The 20,512-nt window shown below is 49.2% G+C and overlaps 1 protein-coding gene across 3 annotated transcripts in view; it reads right to left on the reverse strand.

Moving 5' to 3' along the window:
- Window positions 1–395: 395 nt before the first annotated feature.
- Window positions 396–20,512, reverse strand: part of nrip1a (nuclear receptor interacting protein 1a) — a 109,495-nt gene continuing 89,378 nt past the window's right edge. For 2 of the 3 annotated variants that reach the window (XM_052015237.1, XM_052015239.1), the window contains exon 2: window positions 396–6,241. In XM_052015237.1, the coding sequence (XP_051871197.1) occupies window positions 2,828–5,851 (3,024 nt within the window). In that variant the 5' untranslated portion in view covers window positions 5,852–6,241 and the 3' untranslated portion in view covers window positions 396–2,827. Of the gene's footprint in view, window positions 6,242–10,430; window positions 10,565–20,512 lie in introns of all 3 variants that reach the window. The other variant, XM_052015238.1, reaches the window with a different exon arrangement.

The raw sequence follows: 20,512 nt of genomic DNA on the forward strand, positions 1-20,512 counted from the left end.
GTCATGGAAGTGTTAGGTGGTGTGGAAAGAGATTATTGGAATGGGTCAGGAAATTGGATCCCTCATGAGGCCTGGCGTCGCTATCAAGGCCAACATTTATTGACCATCCCAATGTCCTCCTGAGGAGATGGTGGTGAGCTGCCTTCTTGAACCACTGCTCAAGGTGCTCTCACAGTGTTGTTGGGCATGGGGTTCTAGGATTCCAGGAATACACCAGCCCTCTCAGTCCTCATAGAGTTATACAACTGTACAGCACAGTGATGGGCCCTTCGGCCCACATGTTCATGCCAACCCTTTCCATCCATCTACATTAATCCCACTTCTGCACTTTAGGTCCGTATCCAGGAGAAGGTGAAGGAAAAGTGTGAAGGCATCCACTGCGAGACTCCTCTCATTCCAAAGTTTATTTGTTTTTTGCAGAGTACAAAAAAAACTGGTACAGTTCTCACGGTTTGTATTAGATCAGGAGCGACATCTCGTAAAAGATCAAATAAAACCCAAAAAGCTAATTGTATTGAAATACCTTTTTAAAAAAAACTAAACTTTTTCATCGTTTACAGGTGCAGTTTTTCTTCAAGAGAGAAATAAAAGTAAATCCAGATATTTACAGGAAAAATCAATTTTCATTCCAAAATAAAACAAAGTGGCTCTCAACTTTTGCCCTGTTACCAACTGGAATGTCCCATCAGTAACTGGAAGGAAAGCAAAATTGGCAGAAACAACGTCCAGCAGACCAGGGAAAAGTGGGCCAATTTTGTCCTCGTGTTCCCTACCCTGTGAGTACCCAGCTAAGGGTGGGATGCCCAAGTGCAGTAAATCGTTCAACCGGCAGACCACGTCCAGTAAGGACCTCACAGTCGCCCACCCAAACGTTGGGGATCGGACAACAAACCGTCCATTGTCTGAAGATAAACAGTAAAAAATAAACGGAGGGATAAATCCTCGTTCCAATTTGCTTTAATGTTACACATCCCAGAACACAGAAGCCAATCTGTGTCATTCAATTAACACCAGACTTGGACAGCCTCATTGATTTAAAACTCTGACTTCTGCAGGTCTCCCTCACACTCAAGAGGGCATCGAATCCCAAAAGTTAACTGGATTGGGGAACAGCACCTTGTGGACACCGACTAACTCCCCTGCTGCACTGAGAACCAGGAACCCATTCAGAATCCTCAGCGTGGAACCAACTATGAGGGAAGAGGGAGCAATGTCCAGCAGGGACTCCCGGGTGGTGGGTCAGAAGTGATTTCACAAGGTGAACTGATTTCAGAGCAGATCTTGGTTCCAAATTTTTTAAAAAAGAAATACATAAATAAATATCCTCGTCCAATTACCAGAACGGGTTCCAGCATAGCAAGGAGGAGAAAAGTTTGGAAATAAAAATGGGTTGCAAAAAAAAATTAACGTTCAGAATATACCCTGCTAGCTCCGTCTTCAGCGAGAAGCACACTGGTACATCATGTACAGACCCAGTAAGTAATTAAAATTAGATTATTAAGACATTAAATTCTCTTTTACTCTCCTTTTTTTAAAATCTTGTATTTTTTAATAAACACATCACATTTTTTGTGCATAGGAATTCCACATGCTTTTCGTCTCATGCGGATTGCGGAGTTAGAGGGTTTCTTTAACAATAGTTTCAACAATAGATCGGACAAAATATGCATATATAACTATACAATATTTAACACTTGCAAATGCAAACACATGCAACACAAAATAGGCATCTTCCCCATCCAACATCCTCACGGGAACTGCGTATATACACACACTCATTTAACAGTCAACGTACATTACAAGTTGAGCAACTCCTGGAAGATGCCAATTCCTCGCTGAGCAAGAGAGAGACAGAGAGATGGTTAAAAACTAGCAGCGGGGGTGGAGGGTGGAGGGTGGGGTGGGGGTATAATTGGTGATGGCTCGCTCGCTCGGACAAGACACAACGGTTGTCTTTAAAAGGAACCAGCCCCTAAAACAGCTGGTTTTACGCACTGTTTCTTGCGCTCGGAGTTAAGATGCGTTCGAAGGAGCCACGAAAACAAATGTGTTGTGGAGAGACGGGAGTTTGTACCACCATGACGTGACACTCTCTCCACTACAGTCACACTGTCCCCACCCTCCCCCACCACACCACCCTCCCCACACACACACAAAGGAGATTTTTAAAAAATCCGTTTCTTTACACTGGAACTTGAGCCCTAACAGTAAAACAGGGGAGGGAGGGTCAGGAGAGAAGTGTGTGAGGAGGAGGGGGCCGAGTGGGAGTGAACAGGGAGTTGCAGAGGCGAGGGGACCTCACACAAGACCGTGGCGGTCCCCTGGGCGGGGGGCGCAGCGCAGGGATCCCGGCGGAGTCCCGGTGGGTGAGCGGGAGCAGCTTTGACAAAGTCCCTCTCTCCCCGGCGCCACAACAGCCCCGCCACTCATTGCCTGAACCAGCACGTCCGCTGCGATCACCATGCAGATCTAACACAGCGGAATACAAGTGGCTTCATCCGCCTTGTAGTGTGTGTGTGTGTGTGTGTGTGTGTGCGCATAATATATATATCTGTCTATATATAAAATTATAATATAAAAATTGGTAGATCCCAATATTTTGACATTCCTGACAACAGATACAAGTCCCAAACATGAGCACGCCCTCCAGTAAGCAGTCTGTCGGCGCTGGTATATATATTATACAATTCTCTCTCTATACATGATATATATTTGCAGCATGTGCTCTCCCGTTAGCTGACTCGGAGGATATTGCACAAGACCTGGTCCTAACAACAAGATTGTCTTCTTGCTTGCCTTTCCTTTCTGCTTTCACTGCAGATCTGGCTCAGTCTGGCTCGCGTTTGATAGCGGCTACTTTCTCCAGGATCTGCCCGGGACTTGGCGGAAGTTGGTCGTGACGGGACCCGGAGCAAGCCAAGGGTTCCTCGGGTTCCTCCTTCACCCAGCCCAGCCCGGCTCTGCTCTCGGCCTCGGGACGCTGCGGTGGTCTCTTCCTCTCCTTCCTGGGCGCGTCTCCTTCGCTCGCTCTCGGGGCACTAAGGCCAAAAGGCTGGACCTCGCCTCCGCCCCTCTGCAGCATGTAGTAGAGGATGGGGTTGGCTTTGGTGAGCCACGGCGGCTCGGGGTGAGCTCCCTTCTGGGGCTGAGGGAGGCGGGCTGTCCCGGGATACCCGGGGAGTTGCACTGGGCTCTCCTTCCCTCCTCTCCTCACGTCGGGCTCCCTGTAAAATGGGGCGGGAGTCCCGCCCGGCGCCTTGGGGTCGCTCGGGTCCCGCGCCGACCCACCGTTCTGGAGCGTCCGGTGCTGGGAGAGGACTTTGATCCCGTTCTCGGACAGCAGCAGTTGCTTCAACACGTTGAACCCTTGCGTGTCCTTCAGGTAACCGCGGGGTTCCGCCTCTGCCCCGCCGTTCCCGGGCCGACATTCCACCTGTTTGCAGCTGCCCCTGGCACCGGGCATCCCGTTGGAGCAGAAGGCGTGGCCGTTGAGAGCCACCGGGCGCTCGGGTTTCTTCTGCAGGTCCCGGCGCTCGGCCGTGGAGCCCAGCAACAGGTGCCTCATCCTGGGCACGGGGCAAGGGTTTGAAGGGGCAGCCGGCGCCTCCAGACCGGGCTGCCCGCTGGAGAGGTAATTCTGCGGCGGTGCGGAGCTGTGCCGTAGCAGTTGGCTCAGCACCCCTCCCCTGGCGTGGCTCGGGGCTGGGGGAGACAGTGGGCGAGGGGAGCCCACCTCTTGCTTCAGGTTCTCCCGCGGCAAGGGGCTCTCTGCCGCCCCTCCCGGCGCTGCCCTCTGGCACTTGGTGCTCTCCTCCGCTTTGCAGAAGGGGTTGACACCCTCCTCCTCATCGGTGGGTTCCGTCTTGACCTTGACCATGGAGATGGCTTCTGAGGAACTGCGGCTCTCCAGCGCTCCCTGCTCCCCTCGCCTGTCTTGCGGGTGTCCCTTGAAGATCTGCTCCTTGTCCGGGCTCCTCAGCAGGAGTTGGAGGACGCTGCGCCTCTCCAGGAGATGCTCCAAGTCGCCGGCACCCGCCCCTCGCTCTTGCCCCGTCCCGGGGTCGCTCAGCTGGAAGCTCAGAGGGTGCCCCCCTGCGCAATCCTTGCCCAGCTTGGGCTCCAGGGAGCCCCGCAGCTCGGCGTCCATCTGGGAGGGGTCGGGGGATTTGTGCGAGCCGGTGTGGGCCAGGTCGTGGAGCAGCTTGCTAGCGCTGAAGGAGAAGTTAGAGATGCGCCCGTCCCCCGCTAACGGCGCCACCGGCGCGCAGGGGCTCGACTGGCGTAGCTCCAGCGGGAAGAGCTGCTTGGGAAACGGGGCGGCCCGCGGAGACTCGCAAGCCAGTGGCTGCTCCAGGAAGCGGTGGGCTTTGGCCGGCTCGTTAGCCGGGCTTGGCTGGGATTTTCTGGGGGGAGGCTCGCCTTGCGCCGGGTAGGTGCGGGGCGGGCAGTCGGCGGGTGGGTGTTGGCTGCGGCGGCCGCCGAGGGTGCAGCGGGGTTTCAGCGGGGGTCTCCTCTCTCCCAAGGAGGGAGGGGGAGGGAAGGGTTCCAGGAGGCCGGCTCGCCTGCTCAGGGTTGCGGGCGGCGGGGCTTCTCCGCTGGGTTCGGGGGTGCGGCTCCCCTGCTGGTGTCCCAAGAGTAACTGAAGTAGGGTGACCTTCTGGTGGCTCTTGGCATCGGCGCTGTCACCGTCCTCTTTGGGCTCCGGACCCTTGAGCCCCGGAACCTTGGGGTTCCAACTGAACAGCAAGGACTCAGTCATCTGCTCCAGGCTGCCAGAGTGCAGGGAGACCGGTTCGCACACCCTCGTCTTGGTGGATAGGTCCATGGGGGCGCAGTTGGAGCGGGACATGGGGCCTCCTCCTCCTCCTCCTCCTCCATCCTCCCCTCCCTCCTTGGGAGGCCGGCTTCTGGGACGGGACGCCGGTTCCCCCGCGGCGGCGACCCAGGCGTGCCCGTTGGCGGCCAGGGGCTTGGGCGTGTTGAGAAGGTGCATCAACAGGCTACTGCCCGCCCCGGGCGAAGCGGGAGAGCGGGTGACCCTGTCCCGGGACGGGGCGGAGGAGGAAGGGCTCTTGCCGGCCGGCCGCTCCTGCGGCGCCCCGGCGAGCTTCTTACTGGCGATCGCCGCCAACCTCTGGCTTGCCGAGGGAGCCAGGGAACGAGCCCGGGAGTATTGCTGGAGCTGGCAGTCGCTAGAGAGGAGAAGGGCGAGCTGGCTGCAGGCGGCGCTGGGTTTGGGGGAGCTGGGGGTCCCGGTCCCCTTGCCTACCATGCTGGCCACCGCTTTCAAGCGGGCGGAGCAAGAGAGCCTGGGGGCGCCGGGGACGGGACGGGGTTCCTCGTCTCCCCCTCGGCCGTCCAGCAGGGGTCCGAGGCGCCCGCAAGTCCCGGGATCTTCGTCCTCTTGCTCGGGCGAGGAAGAGCGGCTTCCCGGGGACGCCCTCCGCTGCTGGTCTTGCAAGCTGGAGCTGAACGACTGTAACAGCGAGGCCAGCAGCGTGCTGTGGGGTTGCTGCTGGGATTGCTCCTGGCATCTGCCCTCTTGCCCCACTACCTTCCTCCTCTTTGCCCCGCTCCAACCTTCACTCTGGAGCAGCCTCGCCTTCTTCACGTTGAGCGCCGGGCCGGTTCGGGCTGCCCTGGGAGGGGAAGGGGCAGGAGGGCGGCCAGGGGCAGAGGCGACCACTCCCTCGGAGCCTCCGGCAGGACGTGCCGACCCGTCGGGGCTGCTCTTGTTGAGAGAGCCGGCCGCGCTGGCTGTCGCAGCTCGATGCATCAATACGCTCTCGAGGTAAGTTAACACGACAGAATCCTGGTGCATATCAGAGGAATACTCCTCGCCATGGGTCATGTTCAAACAACACGCAAAACCAAAAAAAAAGTGGAAGATGCAGGCAACACACGAAAAAAAACAGCAACCTAAAACCTTGGGGTAAATTAAAAGTCCATTCACTTTCTGGGCAACCAATGGTCCAAGTCCATTGAAGGCGCGCCTTGAAGAGACAGGGAGGCTGGATTCCGCAGTGCCATTCCTAGACGCACCTTCCCCTTCACCACCTCCGTCCCTGGGAGTTACGAGGTGGAGCCGGTCGACCCCAGGGCCCGGTGTCCGCTGCTTGCCCGGTGAGATGCAGCCGTGTGCCGGACCCAGCGGAGCGAGGGCATTTCCATTTGCAGTCTCTCCTGGAACATCCGAGGCTCCTCGGGACTTCTCCGCGTCCTTGAGGGAGGGAAATCCCACCTGTAAGATAAGCAGGCACCGGTCAGCTTCAGGTGTTTGTCTGCAGTGCAGACGCTACTTATGAGATGGAGACACAAGAGACTGCAGATGCTGGAATCTGGAGCAACAAACAAGATGCTGGAGGAACTCAGCGGGTCAGGCAGCATCTGTGGAGGAAAATGAACAGTCGATGTTGGGGGGGGGAGTCCAGTAAAGTCTCCACTGGAAACATTCACTGTCCACTTCCCTCCACAGATGCTATAGATCACAGATGATCATGTGTCTACTCTCAGATGGACACATGAATGATAGAAAAATGAGGGGGCTATGTGGGAGGGAAGGGTTAGATAGATCTTAGAGCAGGATAAAATGTAGGCACAACACTGTGGGCCAAAGGGCCTGTGCTGTGCTGTAATGTTCTATGATGCAATCACAGAGAAGGCATGCCAGGGGCTCTACTTCATCAGTTTGAGGAGACTCGGTATTTCACCAAAGATGCCTGCAAATTTCTACAGATGTACAGTGGAGAGCATTCTGACTGGTTGCATCACCGCCTGGTATGGAGGCTCCAATGCACAGGATCGCAAGAGGCTGCAGAGGGTTGTAGACTCAGCCAGCTCCATCACGGGCACAACCCTCCCCACCATCAAGAACGTCTTCAAGAGGCGGTGCCTCAAGAAGGCGGAATCCATCACTAAGGACCCTCACCATCCGGGACATGCCCTCTTCTCGTTACTACCATCGGGGAGGAGGTACAGGAGCCTGAAGACCCACACAACCATTCAGGAACAGCTTCTTCCCCTCTGCCATCAGATTTCTGAATGATCCATGAACCCATGAACACTACCTCGTTATTCCGTTATTTTGGACTATTTATTTATTTTTGTAACTTATAGAAATTTTATGTCCTTACACTGTACTGCTGCCACAAAACAAATTCCACATCATATAAATTAATGATAATAAAGCAGATTCTGCCTCTGACTCGCTGAGTTCCTCCAGCATCTTGACTGTTTATGAAATGTCTGCATACAGAATTAGGTGCATCTACAAGGAGATTATAGGAATTCTTAATGGAGATATTGGGCACTTGACTTTGGTGCATTGGATAAATGCTTTGGAACCAGTTCAGAGAAGGCTTATTGATACCTTGAATGGGCAGGTTACTTTATGGGGAAAGTTGGACAAGCTGGGCTTTGTCATAGGGTCAGAAATATACTGTACTGTGAGGGACCCTTCCCATTCATAAGTTCCAAGTTTATTGTCATGTGCACAAGTACGGTGAGGTACAGGTGCAATGAAAAACTTGCTTGCAGCAGCATCACAGGCACATAGGTACAGACAACACACAGAATATAAACTATACATAAATTATACATGACAAAAAAAGCATCTATTTACAATAATCCTACATTAATCTTTTTTTATTACTTCCTACATTCTCATCAACTCCTGGGTTCTGTCACTCACCGACACACTCGTGACAATTTACAGTGGCCAATTCACCTACCAACCAGCAAGTCTTTGGGATGTGGGAGAAAATCAGAGCACCCAGAGGAAACCCACACAGTCACAGGGAGAATGTGCAAACTCCACACAGACAGCACCGGAGGTCAGGATTGAACCTGGGTCTCTGGTGCTGTGAGGCAGTGGCTCTACCCGCTGTGCCACTGGCCTTGTATTCATTGGAGTTGACAAGAGTATGAGTGTACAGTATCATGAGGGGCATAGGTAGGGTGAATGCACACGGTCTTTTTTCCCAGGGAAGGGGAATCAAAAAACTGGAGGGCATGGGTTTAAGGTGAGGAGGGGAAAGATTTAAAAGGGACCCGAGGGGCAACCTCTTCACACAGAGGGTGGTGCGTACATGGAATCAGCTGCCAGAGGAAGTGGTTGAGGCAGGTACAATAACAACGTTTAAGAGACACTTAGACAGGTACAGGGATAGGAAAGGTTTAGAGGGATATTGGCCAAACCTGGGCAAATAGGACGAGCTTTGATGGGCATCTTGGTCAGCATGGTCGCATTGGGCCGAAGGGCCTGTTTCCATGCTGAATGACTCTAGGAGACTTGATTGAACCACAAGATCCTGAGGAGTGGATGTGGAGAGGATATTTCCTCTTGTGGGGGAATCTAGAACTAGAGGGTCACTACTTGAGCACAGAGATTAACTATCTAAGATAGAAATGAACCATTCCTTTCTTTCTCTCTGTCAGAGGCTTGTGAGTCTTTAGAAGTTTCTTTCTCAAAGAGCAGTGAAGCAGAATCTTTGAATATTTTTAAGACTAATGTAAGAAGATGTTTGATAAGCACTAAGGTGAAAGGTTACGGGGCTGGGCAGGGTATGGGGTTGAGGTTACAGTTAGATCAGCAATGAATCTAAATGGTGCAGCAGGATTCAGGGGTTTTCCTGTCAAAGAATTATTTAATGACTCATAAATGACCTGGATGAGTATGTCGATGGATGGGTTAGTATGTTTGCAGATGATATTTTTGGTGGAGTTGTGAATAGTGTAGAAGACTGGCGATGGATACAGCGTGATATAGGTCAGTTGCAGATGTGGGCAGAGAAATGGCAGATGGAGTTTAACCCAGATAAATGTGAGGTGTTATACCTTGGTCAGATTAATGTCAAGAGGCAGTACACTCCCAAGGACAAGAACCTTAACAGTGTTGAAGAGAGACCTTGGGGTGCAAGTCCATGACTCATTGAAAGTGGCTACACAGGTAGAACAGGGGGGTTAAGAAGGCTTATGGAATGCTTGCATTTATTAATCAGGGTATTGAGTACAGGAGTCAAGAAGTTATGATGCATCTCTATAGAACTCTGGTTAGGCCGCATTTAGAGTATTGCGTGCAATTCTGGTCACCTCACTATAGGAAGGATGTCGAGGCTTTAGAGAGGGTGCAGAGGAGGTTTACCAGGATGCTGCCTGGATTAGAGGGCATGTGCTATCAGGAGAGGCTAGGCAAACTTGGGATCTTTTCTCTGGAGCAGCGGAGGCTGAGGGGTGATCTGTTGGGAGTGTATAAAATTATGAGGGGCATAGATAGGGTGTATAAGCAATTTTTTCCCATTATTGAGCAATCCAATACCAGACGACATGCATTTAAGGTGAGAGGGGTAGGTTCAGAACAGATGTGAGGGGTACATTTTTTACTGAGAGAGTGGTGGGTGCCTGGAATGAGTTGCCTGATAGGGTGGTGGAGGCAAATTCACTGGGGGCTTTTAAGAGGGGCTTGGATGGGCACATGAGTGAGAGGAAAATAGGGGGATATGGGCATTCTGTAGGTAGGAGGGAATAGCTACGTCAGCACAACATTGTGGGCCGAAGGGCCTGTTCTGTGCTGTACTGTTCTGTGTTCTATAAGCATGGAAACAGTCCCTTCTTGTTGGCCCAACCCATCCATGCTGACCGAGTTGCCCACCTGAGCTAGTCCCATTGTCCTGCGTGTGGCCCATATCCCCCTAAACCTTTCTTATCCACATACCTGTCCAAATGTCTTTTAAATGTCATTGCACCCACCTCTACCACTTCCTCTGGCAGCTCGTTCCATATACCCACCACACTGTGAGAAAAAGTTGCCCCTCAGGTCCCCTTTAAATCTTTCCCCTCTCACCTTAAACCTATTCAGTTTTAGACTCCCCTACCCTGGGGAAAAGACTGTAATCATTCACCTTATCTACTGTATGCCCCTTATGATTTTGAATACTCTACAAGGTCACCCCTCACCCTCTATGCTCCAGGGAAAACAGTCCCAGCCTATCCAGCCTCCTCTTTATAACTCATGTCCTCCAGTCCCAGGAACATCCCAGCTTAATGACGTCCTCCCTATAGATAGGCGAGCAGAACTGCACACAGGTGTGGTCTCACTAACGTCACGTACAGCTGTATCATGACGTCCCAACCCCTGTACTCAATGCCCTGACTGATGGCCAGCATGACAAATGGCTTCTTCACCAGTACCAGCAACAACAGATTAGATGCTTCTAATCCAAATGTTTGTGTGCACGTTTGTAACAGCAGCTACGTTGTAGGATAAGTTATCCTGAACTAATGAGCAATATTCATAAGTTTGAATCCCACTATAGCAGCTGTGGAATATAAACTTGATGAATTTAATACATCTGCAATGAAAGAAAGAGTATCAGTATTTCTGGCCATGAAATTGTTCACTGATGTCCTAGAAGGAAATCTGCTGACCTTACCCAATCTGTTCTTTACACGCTTCTGGCTTCTCAGAAATATTAACTGTTCTCTGAGGCAGTCTATCTAAATCACCCAGTTCAAGGGCAATCAGCGATGGGCAATGTATGTCGATCTTTCCACCAAAGCTTGCATCCTGTAAACAAATTGTGGAAAGTCTCATAACCAGTGTTGCTGAAACTACTATGATATCCCACTGTGATAAGACTACTGAATGGTTCCCTTATACGATGAGATGGACTCTTGACCTCACAATCTACCTTGTTATGACCTTGCAATGCACTTCCCTGCAGCTGTGACACTTTACTCTGTAAACTGTTATTGTTTTTACCTGCACTCTGTACTAACTCAATGTAACTGCACGGTGTAATGAATTGACCTGTATGAACGGTATGCAAGACAAGTTTTTCACTGTACCTCGGTACAAGGGACAAAAATAAACCAATACCAATATATTTTGCCTTTAGCAAATGCAGAAACATTCCAGTGATTCCACGTTGACACACTTCCTCCAGTGAAGGACACACTTTCCACTCTTCTATGCCAGTTTTCTATATGTTATGGGCCAAAGGCTGGCAAATGGGACTAGCTTGGATTGGGCACCTTGGTCAGCATGGACCAGTTGGGCTGAAGGGCCTGTTTCTGTGCTGTATGACTCCGTGGCTCCCACACACGCTGTCCTGTGACACACTTCACACTGAAATGCCGTCAATGACCACTGACTGGCAGAGGTTTCTGACGAAGGGTCTTCGACCTGACCAATTAAACTCTGTTTCCTTTTTCCACAGATGTTGCTGACTGTTTCCAGCATTTTGTTTTTATTTCAGATTCCTAGCATCTGCAGTTTTTTAACCTATGGACATAACCCTGTTGAGTCACTCCCCCCATTGAAACAAACTCCCCAGGGACACACCTTCCACTGACTCACCTTCAGGGTCAACAACCCCATCATCAAATTCCCCAATGATAAACCTCTCATGATACAGTCTAAGTACTCCCCCAAAGACCTCCCAATGGTACACAGTGATAGACCCCAGACAGTTCCTGTGTTTGTTTCCACTTGACTGGATCTCTGAGACTATTTCTTTACCAGATGACAGACAGCTTTTCACTGTATCTTGGTACATGTGACAATACTAAACCAATACCAGTAGGCTGAGATCTTGATTGCACCAGGAACTCCATGCCCTGAATTCTAAGGGGCAAAGGAGACGGGAGTCCGCAATGGATGTAACCAATCAAGTATCCTGGCTGGTTGTATCATGGCCTGATATGGCAATTCCAACACACAAGAACACAAGGGGTTGCAGAGAGTACTGGACACAGCCCGGTCCATCACAGGCACAGGTCTCCCCACCATTGAAAGCATCTACAGGAGGCGCTGCCTCAAGAAGGCAGCATTGATCATCAAAGATCCCCACCATCCAACCATGCCCTCTTCTCACTGCTACCATCGGGCAGGAGGAACAGAAGCCTTAAGTCCCACACCACCAGGTTCAGGAACAGCTGCTTTCCTACAACCATCAGGTTCTTGAACTGACCTGCACAACCCTAACCCTACCTCAGCAACAGAACACTACAGACCACCTCTTGCATTACCGTGGACTCGTCTGTGTCTTTTTTGGCACTAAGGTCTAATTTTAGCAGTGTCTTTCTTTTTCTCTCTCTCTTCACTGTCTTGTATCATTTATGTATAATTTATGTATGATTTATATTCTGTGTGTTGTCTATACTTAGGTGCCTGTGATGCTGCTGCAAGTTTTTCATTGTGCCTGTACCTCCCCTTACTTGTGCACATGACAATAAACTTGACTTTTGATTTTTACCTACGGACATAACCCTGTTGAGTCACTCCCTGCATTGAAACAAACTCCCCAGGGACACACCTTCCACTGACTCACCTTCAGGGTCAAAAACCCCATCATCAAATTCCCCAATGATAAACCTCTCATGGCTTTTGTTGATACAGAGTCTTAGTACTTCCCCAAAGACCTCCCAATGGTACACGGTGATAGACCCCAGACAGTCCCTGTGTTCGCTTCCACTCGACTGGATCTTTCAGAGACAAGAGAGTCTGCAGATACTGGAAATCTGGAGCAACACACATAAAATGCTGGAGGAATTCAGCAGGTCAGGCAGCATCTATGGAGGGAACAGTTGACATTTGGGGCCGAGCCCCTTCATCAGGACTGGAAAGAAAGAGGGCAGAAGCCAGAATAAATGGGTGGAGGATGAGCTGGCGGGTGATAGGTGAATCTAGGTGAAAGACAGTTCCTTTACCAAATGACAGACAGCTTTTCACTGTATCTTGGTACATGTGAGAACACTAAACCAATACCAGTAGGCTGAGATCTTGATAGCACTAGGAACTCCATGTCCTCAATTCTAAGGGGCAAAGGAGACGGGAGTCCGCAATAGAAGGAAAGTTTCAATGCAATGCAGCCCAAACACATCCTCCTAAACCAACCAATGCAGGAACCTGATAGTCTCCCCAACACAAACTACATGAGGGAAGGTCATGCTGTCACTCCCAGTCAGCCCTCTGCTCAGCGCCACACCATTTCAACACCAAAATCTACCTAGTCACAAGGGACCGCAGATGCTGGAACCCGGAGCAAAAAACGAACCGGTGGAGGAACTCAGCGGGTCAGGCAGCATCTGTGGAGGGAAATGGACAGTCGACGCTTCGGGTCGAGAACCTTTATCTGGACTGAAAGGTGGAGGGGAGATAGCCGGTGTAAAGAGGTGAGGGGAAGGGGTGGAGCAAGAGCTGGCAGGTGAAGGGTGGATTCAGGTGAGGAGGGCAGATGGAGGAGGGCAGGGTGGAGATGGCGACAGAGGCTGGGAGGTGACGGGTGGAGGTGACAAACGGCCGCAGACGGTGGAGTCTGATAGGAGAGGAAGGTGGAGCGTGGAACCAAAAAAGGGAGGTGGGGAGGGGGCAGATGGGGACAGTAGGGAGAGGAGACCTTTAAAGTTTATCTAAACTGCCAAATGACTTAGAAGCTCACTGGAGATAAACAATTTTTCCTACTGATGTCCTGCCACACACCAGCCATTTCTCTCTTGAAGGCAGTCCCATCAAGATATCATGGGGTCATGATCTGGATCTAAAAGGATACAAAGATTTGTGATTTTACAGCGTTTTCCACGTCCCAAAGCATTCTACAGCCTATGAGTTGATTAATGTGTAACCATTGTTGCAATGGAAAAAACACAGCAGACAAATTTGTGTACAACAAGCTCCCACAGACAGCAACATGACAACAGTAGAAGACACACAAGCCTCAGTGCATGTACCACCAGGCTCAAGGACAGCTTCTATCCTCTTGTTATCAGACCCTTGAACTGACCTCTTATAAGCTAATAGATAAAATCTTGATCTTCCAATCTACTTCGTTGTGTCCCTTGCACTTTATTTGTCTACCTGTGCTGTGCTTTCTCTGCAACTGTAACACTATATTCTGCATTGTTTTCGTTTTCATTACCCCAATGTACTTATGTGTTGAATCATCTGTCTGGATGGCCCGCAAACAAAAGCTTTTCACTGTGTTTTGGTACATGAAATGTGCAATAATAAACCAATAATAATTTGGTTTCATGATATTGGATGAAAAGTGGACACAAGACTGGGGAGACCTCTCCTTCAAACTATGCAATTGGATCTTTTACATCCATCCGAGAAAGCAGATAGGATCTCATCCAAAGGATAGCATCTCCAATAAGAGGGCACCTCCTTAGCAGTCGATTGGAGTGTCAGCCTGGATCTTTGTATTCATCTCTGGGACCTTATCTTGAAGACAGCTGTGCTACCAAGTGAACCACGTCTGGCATATTCAAGGCATGATGTCACCCTTGCCTCACTGTGTAACAATCTTTCGAGTTTTAAGACTATGGGCACAAAATCTTGGCAAAATCTTCCAGAGTGGTACTGAGGGAATGGTGCAATGAGAATATCTTAAGGCATTGAATTGAGACCTACCTCAGGTAAAAGGTGAAATGGCATTGAGTTCAAGAGCCGTGAAGTAATGTTTCAGCTCTACAGAACTCTGGTTAGACCACACATGGAGAATTGCATTCAGTTCTGGTCGCCTCATTACAGGAAGGATGTGGAAGCTTTAGAGAGGGTGCAGAGGAGATTTACTAGGATGCTGCCTGGATTGGAGAGCATGTCTTATGAGGATAGGTTGAGCGAGCTAGGTCTTTTCTCTTTAGAGGATGAGAGATGACTTGATAGAGGTGTACAAGATGATAAGAGGCATAGATCGAGTGGACAGAGACATTTTCCCAGGGCGACAATGGCTAACATGAGGGGACATAATTTTAAGGTGATTGGAGGAAGGTATAAGGGGGATGTCAGGGGTAAGTTTTTTTACACAGAGAGTGGTGGGTGCGTGGAACGCACTGCCGGCAGAGATTGTGGGGACAGATACATTAGGGACATTTAAGAGACTCACAGATAGACACATGAATGATAGAGAAATGGAGAGCTATGTGGGAGGGAAGGGTTAGATAGATCTCAGAGCAGGATAAAATGTCAGCACAACATTGTGGGCCGAAGGGCCTGTACTGTGCTGTAGTGCTCTAGGTTCTATTATTTCAAAGAAGCACATGGGAGTGTGCACTCTTGGACTGATGCTAATCCTCAGATACCATCTTGAGACACAGACCTGTTAGTCATCACACGGCAATCTGTGGGAGCTTTCTGTGTACAAATTGGATGCCATGTATCCTACGTTTCAACAGCAGATCATTGGCTGTGAAACTTGTAGCAGAAATAATGGACTTGACAAATGACGGAGAGGTGAGGTGGGAGGAGATATTTTTTACGCTTGTGAATGTTTTTATAAATGCAAACTGGAGTTCATTGCCTGAAAGTGCAGTGGAAGCAGATTTGGCAGGAACCTTTCAAAAAGCCAAATCAATAAACATTTGAAAATTGATAACTTTCAGGCCAATTGAGGGGTAGTTGCTGTTGGATGTGTGGAAAGGTGGGAGGCAATTTGCACACAGCAAGATCCCATGAACAACAATGTGATCTGCTTTTGTGATGTTGAAAGAGCAGTAAGGATGATGAGTGGGAAAAGCCGGATCGTGCTTTTCAAACAGTTTGGAAATGAAGCACCGAATAACCTTCTTCCTAGGTGGATCCCAGGAAAGAAAACATTAGGAAGCTCACACATTATGGGCACCTGACAACCGGAAGTCAGTCGGCAAATCTAATGTTTAAAAAAAAACTGGAAGTTGCTCACAGGAACTTCTCCTGAACAAACCATAACACGAAAGGTCAAAGTTTAAGCAAGAGGAAGTTTGTTTTACTAACTGTTCTATCTTAACTTCACAGCTGGGTTTAAAACGTAAGTGGCGAAATGGAGGGTTCCAAGGTTTCGCCCTGGGTGTTGTGTAATTGTCCACATGCTCTCAATTCTGCCCGTGACACCAGGCACACAATGCGACAAACAAGTGGACTGTGACTTTCACCCAGTTGCCTTCTATTGCTACATAAATACATCACAGCTACATGCAAAACACTGAAGCCAGGCAGCAGCTCACAGCAGTAATGAAGGAAGCTTTACGCACTCTTTAGCCAACCTTGACCACAGGACTACTTTCTATTTAATCTTCTTTTGCAGGAACACTGAGGGAAGAAATTATATTTCTATCACAGCTCGCCTCCCCTTCCAAGGGAGATTGCTGGCCATTTTTGAAGCACGGTCACTGTTGTGGTATTGGAATGGTGTGAGGCCATTACGCACAGGAAGATCCCATATACAGCAATGTGATAATGATCTGCTTTCGAAAGTGGGGTAAATCTTGGTCAGACCACCAGTGTGAACTTCCCTGCTCCACGTCACAAGAGACATGGGATCACTTATATATGTCAAAGGAGAGGCCTTGATCAGTGTCATCCAAAGGATGGCATCTCCGACACGGAAAAATCAGAGCTCCAGTAGGCCACTCAGCCCTTCGAGTCTGCCTGGCCTTTCAATATGATCAGGCCTCAACTCCTCTTCTGTGCCAGTTCTCCAAAGCCCTCACTTCCTTGATCTTTCAAAAAAACTCTCTACCTCCCCTTTAAGTCCCTCCCATGATCTTGCCTCCACAACCCTCTCTGACGGCGAATCACAGACATTATAGAGCATAGAACAGTACAGCACAGGACAGGAACAGGCCCTTCGGCCCACCATGTCTGTTCCGACCACCATGCCAAATTAAACATACCATCTGCCTGCACATGATCCAATCCCTCCAGTCCCTGCCTGTTCATGTGCCTGTCTAAATGCCTCTTAAGCGCCACTATCTGTATCTGTGCTTCCAATACCACCCCTCGCAGTGAGTTCCAGGCACCCACCACTCTCTGGGTAAAAAAAAACTTACCCCTCACATCTCCTTTAAACTTTCCCCCTCTCATTTTAAAGCCATGTCCTCTGATATTTGACATTATAGCTTTTGACATTTGATATTTGCCATTCCACCCTGGGAAAAAGGCTCTATCCAACTATAGTTGACTCCCTCTGTGGGAAGAAATTCCTACACAATTCAGTTTTAAATACCTGCCCCATTATGCAGTAACTCTCTCAGTCCCACACTAGGAAATTCAGTCTGGAATATATGCTCTAATCCTCAAACCCACGACTTTCTGTGTTAACTGCTCAGGCCCAACTGACTTGAGAGATGGATATGGGGGAAATAAAACTGATTAGAGTCATAGAGTTATACGGCACAGAAACAGGCCCTTCAGCTCAACTGGTCCATGCTGATCAAGATGCGCATCCAAGCTAGTCCTATTTGCCAGTGTTTGGTCCATAACCTTCTGAACCTTTCCAATCCATGTACCTGCCCAACTGTCTTTTAAAAGTTGTTATTGTACCTGCCTCAACCACTTCCTCTGGCAGCTCATTCCACATAAATACCACCCTTTGTGTAAAAAAAGTTGCCCCTCAAGTTCCTAGTAAAGCTTTCACTTAAACCTATGCCCTCTAGTTCTTGATTCCCCAACCCTGGGAAACAGACTGAATGCATTCACCCGATCTGTGTCCCTCATGATTTTTTACACTGCTATAAGATCACCTCACAGTCTCCTATGGTCCAAGGAATAAAGTCCTTGCCTGTCCAACCTCTCTTTATAACTCAGTCTCTCAAGTTTTGGCAACATCCTTGCAAATCTTTTCTTCACTCTTTCCAGTTTAATAACATTTCTATAGCAGGGTGACCAGAACTGAACACAATACTCCAAGTGCGGCCTCACCAGCATCCTGTACAACCGCACCGTGACCTCCCAACTTTTACACTCAGTGTCCTGACTGATGAAGGCCAGTGTTCCAGAAGAATTCTTCACCACTCTGTCTACCTGTGACTCCACTTTCAGGGAACCATGTACTTGTGCTCCAAGGTCCCTCTGTTCTACAGCACTCTCCAGGGCCCTATTGTTCACTGTGAAAGTCCTACCTTGATTTGACTTTCCAAAATGCATTTTTCTGAATTAAGCTCCATTTGCCATTCCTTGGCCCACTTACTCAGCTGATCAAGATCCCCCTGTAATTTTTCATAACCTTCTTCACTGTACCACCTAAAGTTATAAAATTCTACAGCACAGAAACAGACCTTTTGGCCCAGTGAGTTAGTGTCAATCATCAAGCACTTGTTTACACTAATCCTGGACGAAGCCCATTGTATTTGTCTGCCATTGTCGTCAACTCCCCCCAGATTCAACCACTCACCTACACACTAGGAGCAATTTACAATGGCCATTTAACCTACCAACCTGCACCGTCTTTGCGAAGTGGGAGGAAACTGGATCAACCGGGGGAAATCAACATGAGAGTCAGCAAACTCCACACAGACAGCACCTGAGGTCAGGATTGAACCCGGGTCACTGGAGCTGTGAGGCAGTGACTCTACCAGCTGTGCCATTGAGCATTAAGGTGCATAATTGCAAGACAAACAAAAATGTTTACAGTGTGTTGTTAAAAATGCAATGTAATGGAGACATTCCTGTAATTGAGGTAAGGATGATGGCAAGGAAAGCAGACACAAGAACTGATATAAAAGCAGATAGCTGCCTTGAAGACAAGTTGATACCTAGACAATAAATGTTGTGGTTTATAAAGCAGGGGAATAGGCTGAGTTACCGAGGCTGGCAATCCTAATGTGGAACAGATGGCTTGGTTAGAATCAGAGAATCTTACATCACTGCAGGAGGCAGTTGGTTCATTGTGCCTGTGCTATGTCTTTCAAGGATTTCTCCAGTTCACTACCCTCCCTCCCTCCCTCTCCCTACAGCCGTGCATAGCTTTTCCTTTCAAGTGTTTATCCAATTCCCTTTTGAAACTTTCCTGTTGAATCTGCCTCCACTGCCGATCAAGGTCACAACAACTTGCAAATTAAACAAAACGTTCTCATATTCTTGCCTGGTTTGCAGTCACAGAGTAGTACAGCACAGAAATAGGCCCTTCAGCCCAATGTGTCCATGACGCCCATCTAAGCAAGTCCTATTTGCCTGCATTTGGCCCATATCCCTCTTAAACCCTTCTTACCCACGTACCTATCCAAATGTCTTTTAAATGTCATTATTGTACCTGCCTCAACCACTTCCTCTGACAGCTTATTCCATATATGGACCACCCTGTGAGAAGAAGTTCCCCTCAGGTCCCTTTTGAATCTTTCCCCTCTCACCTTAAACCTGTGCCTTTGAGCTTTTCGTTCCCTTTCCCTGGGAATAAGACCTTATCTATGCCCCCTATATAATAGATAAGCTACCTTTATCAGTCACTTGTACATTGAAACACACAGTGAAATACATCTTTTTGCGTAGAGTGTTCTGGGGACAGCCCACAAGTGTCGCCATGCTTCTGGCGCCAACATAGCACGCCCACAACTTCCTAACCCATACGTTTTTGGAAAGTGGGAGGAAACTGGAGTACCTGGAAGAAACCCACGCAGACACGGGGAGAACATACAACCTCCTTACAGACAGTGGCTGGAACTGAACCTGGGTCGCTGGCGCTGTGATAGCGTTACACTAACCGTTACACTACTGTGCCTGTACATACGAGAATACCTATGTACTAGGTATTCCCATACGTACCCTATGCACCATCTCCCTGGCAACCTTCCCAAATAACTCTGTGACTCCAAATCCTGGTGCTCAGAATGCACATACAGTGTTCTGAGCTATTTCCCCATCCAAATGATGCCAATTGCTCCATACCTTAACTATGCAATAAACTTCAAAAAATTGTGGTTGAGTTGCAGACGAGACAGAAAATTGCAGAGATATTTACTTTCCTTCAAATGTGATGATTTGCAAAAGTCTGCTGCCAGAGCAGGCATCTGAGATTGGGCGGAGAGACGGCAAGTCCTGGGTGTGGTCGAGAGGATGGTCAGAAACCAGAAGGGGATGAGAAGAGGGGGCTCCTGGAACAGGACAGCTGGTGATCTTCAGAAATCAGTCCTGAGGCAGGGTTTTGACCCGAAACGTCGACAATTCCTATCCCCCCCACCCCCCCAACCCCACCTACAGATGCTGTTCAACCTGCTGGGTTCCTCCAGCAGATCATTTGCTGCTTCGCAAGTGCAGGATTGGATTACCCGTTGGAGGTCTGCAGGTTCTGCAGTAGTACAGTGAATGTAAGGCCCTACCTGTGTGCCTTGTGGCTTTCATTGCATTCAACTAGTTTTCAATTGGGTTCGGAGTCAATGATGGTGAGTTAGAAGATCTGGAGAACAATCCTGGCACTTCCCTCACCCAACACCCCTTCCAATGCTCCTTCTCCTCCTCTGAATCTCACCGCCACCCCCACCACCAAATTCCTACCAGCCAACCTGACCACTAACATGTAAGCTCGCTGGACCCAGAAACTCTTGCAAGGTGAGGGAGCATTACGGCCGCATCTGGAGTAGTGCATTCAATTCTGGTCACCCCATTACAGGAAGGATGTGGAGGCTTTGCAGAGGGTGCAGAAGAGGTTCACCAGGATGCTGCCTGGCTTAGAGGGCATGCACTACAAGGAGAGGTTGGACAAACTTGGGTTGTTTTCTGAGGGCATGCATTTCAGGTGAGAGGGGGTAAGTTTAAAAGAGA

The sequence above is a fragment of the Pristis pectinata genome, chromosome 4, assembly GCF_009764475.1.
Source record: "Pristis pectinata isolate sPriPec2 chromosome 4, sPriPec2.1.pri, whole genome shotgun sequence".
In the NCBI taxonomy this organism is placed as follows: domain Eukaryota; kingdom Metazoa; phylum Chordata; class Chondrichthyes; order Rhinopristiformes; family Pristidae; genus Pristis; species Pristis pectinata.